This window comes from Leiobunum rupestre, chromosome 4 (assembly GCF_980474605.1).
Source record: "Leiobunum rupestre chromosome 4, qqLeiRupe1.1.hap1, whole genome shotgun sequence".
Taxonomy (NCBI): domain Eukaryota; kingdom Metazoa; phylum Arthropoda; class Arachnida; order Opiliones; family Sclerosomatidae; genus Leiobunum; species Leiobunum rupestre.
Window position 1 is genome coordinate 52,562,226 of NC_143387.1, and position 5,053 is coordinate 52,567,278.

At 38.4% G+C, this 5,053-nt stretch overlaps 1 protein-coding gene across 1 annotated transcript; it reads right to left on the minus strand.

Annotated features, from left to right (window-relative positions):
* Positions 1–1,693: 1,693 nt before the first annotated feature.
* LOC149948237 (uncharacterized) lies at positions 1,694–4,402 on the minus strand. The gene has a single exon (XM_090171045.1). It carries the CDS (start codon positions 4,400–4,402, stop codon positions 1,694–1,696), a length of 2,709 nt encoding a protein of 902 aa, XP_090027171.1.
* Between the last annotated feature and the right edge of the window lie 651 nt (positions 4,403–5,053).

Here is a 5,053-nt window from a genome sequence, read left to right on the forward strand (position 1 = left end):
TTCGTTTTCAGATTTATTTCGTGGTATTTCGTGGGTCTCACCTTGGGCAATATACTCGGTATCTTTATTAAAATGTTGACATCTAACCGTCAACTCTTTGCATCCAAATAAGGTAGTCGAATCATTTATATCACACACGCGTAAACTTTTAGCGTTACAGTCGTATTCGTTACCCAAATTTACCGTTTGCGGGTATGGATCAAAATATACGTCGACGCTGAATCTAGGTATGCTTCTATCTAAAAATTCGAGCGTTTTGGTATTATTTTTAGCGGATATCACAGTAGCAATCAGTAATATTAGTAAAGCGAGTACTACCAAAAGCGAAAACCACAAATTATTCGTGTCACTTTTCATTTTCGTTTCTTAAACTTATAAATATATAAAATTTATAAATAACGAGGCGCTATAAATTATTAATAAATTATAAATTATTACTCCGCCAGGTTCTAATTGCGCGGTTTAAATAGAACAACTCACTATACCCACTTTTATTTTACCAACCGAGGAATCAACGAGTCGGGGAAAAAAATAAAAGGTTTAATACCTAAGAGTATTCATGACACGATTACGTAGTGCATCTTTAATTGCCAGAATAATTAGATCTATATATAGTTTGTGCGTACAAACTTGCTGTAAAGTGACGTCCGATTTTGATATTGACGACATCTCTTATACCAGCCCGGCGGCAGCCGAAACCGTTTATACTAAAAAGAAAGAAAGAAAATAATTTTGGAAAAATGCGAGATAGCGATAGCCTTCCGAGATTCAATCAGCCATCTTTAAATTACAAGACACCGCAACATACATTAAGAGACGCTTTAAATTTCTCTGAGGCAGCGGACGAAGGAAGAAATGCTGAATCCGGAGTAGATGAAGCGAAAAAAAATCTTATTGATATGTTGAAACAATTTAATAACTCGGAATACGTGTATCCTGGCATTGCTATTTTAGTTCTAACTCTCGTTGTCGCGCTAATACTCTTTCAAAACAAGTCAATATCTAAGGGTATTAAAATTCTTCTCATCATATTTCTCATTGGATTTATCTTCTATACGGTATTTCTGTTTAAAAATAAAAAATGAAATAACGCCAAAACAAAAACACGCTAATTAAATTAAATCTTTTTTTTTAGTATTTTATTTAGTGGTTTATTACACACAAAAGTTAAAATAACGCGTTTATGGGCTCACACGTTCACTTTTAATTTTTAACAAAATATAAGAACTTAAACTAGACAGCGGTACGATATCTCCAAAATATAAAATTTGATTATACATGTAATTGAAATCGCTTATTCTCGTAAAAATTGGTTCTATTCCGTTAAATATTAAAATATATCCCAGTTTAGATAGTCGAGTTCTATCAATATACGCGCAATTGGAAGTTTGCCGAGTAATGACTCCTAGCATGGAGAGCTCCGCCAATGCCGCATGGATATGTTCCATTACGTTCACCGTCCTGTTAGCTATCGCATCTATAATTATATTATTGATATTAACATGGGTTTGTTATAGCAGTTATATGATAATGTATAAAACTTATATACACAAAACAACCTCTCCCGAACCATTGAGTCTATTTGATAGCTTACGTCTATTATACTACTTAAGAACTCACGTTTAGCGGATTATAATCGATACGTGAATAATTTTAAGGAAGCTTGTGAAATAATTTTCGTTTTATTGGACTTTTATATCACCGACGATTCCGCGCGATCGCGTATCCTAGCCTGTTTGACTTCTCTCGGACTAGAGTCGCCGTATTGACGTTTTTGAGGTGTCGACGACTTTGACTCTTCTCTCGTCGTCGTCGGTTTCGTCTCGTCCTCCGTTGTGTCGAATTTAATATTGAATCCGTGGAGACCCAACACTTGTAGGACTTTATCGCATACCGGTTCGGATCGTAAAGCCAAACTGACCGTTGGTAGATTTTGCGAATCAAATCCGTTAATGTTCGTAAGGGTATCAACTTTCACGTCGAATAATTTTATATTCGTATACGGATGCAAAGTATGAATAACCAAATCGACCGGCGCTATAAGTTCTTCGTTGGGACCTATAGCCAACTCGTCAGACATCAACATATCGTACAGTTGTCCCGAAGGGATTCTACTAATTAAAGAGACGTCGCTGTATACGAGTTGGGCGTGGACTTTTCTTCCATCTCGAGTGATGCCCCAACAATCTTTTAAATCGTCAGTTTTTAGCGATATGACATTTTTCTGGCCAAACGAATTAGCCACTTTCGATCCGACATTTACGCGAGCTTCGTGATGCCCAGTTATGATGACTGTAATTGAATTTCCGCTTTGTACGGGTCTAATTTTTAAATTTTCGTACATTTGAGTCTTCTTTGGCAAAAAATGAATCAAGTAGTAAAAGTGGCTTCCGATTTTGGATACTTTTATTTGGCTATGTTTGCTGTTTTTAACGTAAGCTTCGTGTTCGGAAATTAAACATCCTATAAGCGATTCGTCTTTAATGTCGCCGTTTGTTTCGTCAATACTTACGAATCTAGCGTCTTTGGGCTGTTTTGCCGTTTTAAACGTAAACTCTATGGTTATACAGGCGTTGTAAAATATCGGAGGTATATGTTCCAAAATGCCGCTTTGAATAACTACGCCGTCTTCGATGCACGACCCGTACGGATTTCCAAAAACCGCTCGTAATTTTAAATTCCAAATGCTCGGTGGCTTGTAGTATTTCGCGTTTAAAATGGTGGACAAATAGTCACCCACATGTACCGCGCTGCTCGGCGTTCTTTCTTTTACGTACGGCGTATTCGTTGATCGTTTGCATTCGTTTAATAATTCGGACGAATCGTACATTCTTTTTAACGAGTCGATACCTTTTTTCTTGTTAGTTTCGGTAACTGGCACTGGTGGCTCGTTGAGATTTAATTTTTCTCGTAGTTTAGCGTACACTCGTTCAAACGCTGTCGTATCGTGCCCGCGAGATATAACGGCGAAATCAATGAGTCGTTTAATTTGATCCTCCGTCGCGTCCATACAGCAGGTTATACCTAAAGAGTTGCGTATTAATTTTTTATGAAGGTCGGACGTTATCATCGCTACGCTTCCTTTGATGTTATTTATCGTAACCGTAGATTTTGCCGCTGGCGTTTTGCGTAAAAATATCACGTTCAATTCTTTAGCCGTAATTGAGAGCATATCCGCTTCTGGATATTTAATTTCGTAACGTATCGTTTCGGCCGGTGAAAAGAAGGCGTCGTGCGAATCGGAATATTTGATCGGTATTGACGCTCGCGTTGAAAAAATTACGAACGGATGATAATATTTGGTAGTTACGTGCGGCAGGACGCGTTTCATGGCTAGTAAATCTTCCAGGGTCCACAATTTCGCGCAATCGGTAATATACCCGTCGATCACTAAACGATCGCCGTCGCCAGTAGATATTGATTTTAGATACGTATGCAATTTTCCACAATTACTTTTTTCAGTCATAATGACAAAATCAGCCAATACGTTTTGTTCTCCGGCCGATTTTAAATCTTTCGTGTTTAACATGCAAAAGAAATTAACAGCGTCCTCTGGAAAGGCCAACGCTTTAGAATTACGTACGGCGTCATTGGACGCGCGAGTTACGTTCGGTAGGAAATGAGCGGTTTTATTGCTGCGACCTTCGTGCAGAGTGTTGTCGTAATTTTGCGTGTAGTTTTTGCACCATTCTTCGGTTTCGAAAGTATTCTTTTTGCTTAAAGCTTGAAATAACGTGCCCAATTCAAACGCCACTGACATTTTAACGCACCCCACACCCTTCTTCTTCTGGCGCTTATTTAAATCGTAATCGATGTATTTTTTGATAATAGTCGCTCCGTTTAAAAATTGACGATTCTTTAAGTCATTCATATTGTACGGATAATCCAATATCGTATTAAACATTTGCAAATATTCTGAAGCCAGTATGGCGCGTTGAGTAAACGGGTTCGACTCGTTCAACAAGCGGATCCAATTGTTTGATTTTAAATTGTCGGAAACTTCGTAGTTATACGTCCATTGAACGACTTTGTCTTTATAGCTTAACGCCAAACCCTCACCATCAACGTACGTGTACCAATCGATAGTCTTCGTGTTTTTGTTTTCTCGCACGTGCATCGATAAAGCGTCAAATGTCGAAAAAGACGAGTAGACCTTCAAAACGCCTCTCAATATTACCGCTCCCCATTGCGCGCGGCTCGCGATTATCGCTGATTTGCCTCGTATGCGGTAATCCAAATACGACCCTAACACTATCGGTACACTCTTGTGGTTGACCCGCTTTCTCGTCTTAGATTCGTAGCAAATACAGGCCATATACGATTTTCGCTGATATACAATTTCCTCGATAAATGTAGCTTCGTCTTTATAAATTTCGTAACATTCGCAATCAATCAATAACATGTTACGTAGTTGATGATTATACGAACTCAAAAAGTACATTTCGAAAAACATAACGGAACGATGTCAGCTATCCGCTTGTCTGATTTGTTAATGATCTTTCGCGATTACGAGCCGTCACGATTAAAGATGTGGGAAATTGCGAGAACGTACGACCCTATACACCTGGCCGCGTTGCTATTCTTGTTAGAAAACGTCTCCAAATCCGGCAAAAAAGAACCAGTTACGTTCGACACCGACACGTTGTATAGCTTTTGTAATATTAGCGCCGTATCGGTTAGAAACAATATTAGTTTACTTATAAATAAGACTCCAACATTAAGTGTTGACCGTGTGATGGTCGACAGGCAACTATTTTCGTCGGATCAAGATTTAGACGATAGTAGCAAAAATACTCGAGAAAATATAACCGTTATAGACCTAATGCGAAACGTAAGATCTAAATCGCGTAGCAAAGTACATACTGATCCATTGGTCGGTATGAGTACGTACGAAAAAGTAATGCGTCACAATATCGGAACGAAGCGCTATGGTCAGTTTTTATCGCACATGGCGAATTTATTGTTACCCGATAATTTGCAATCTGATAGAACCGATATAAAAGTAGATCAAGAGTCAATCACGCGCAAATATTTGCAATTTTTTAAGTCCGTG

What these genes read in the sequence shown, in the direction of transcription:
- LOC149948237 (XM_090171045.1), bottom strand. Translation starts at nt 4,402, where the DNA reads ATGTTATTGATTGATTGCGAATGTTACGAAATTTATAAAGACGAAGCT.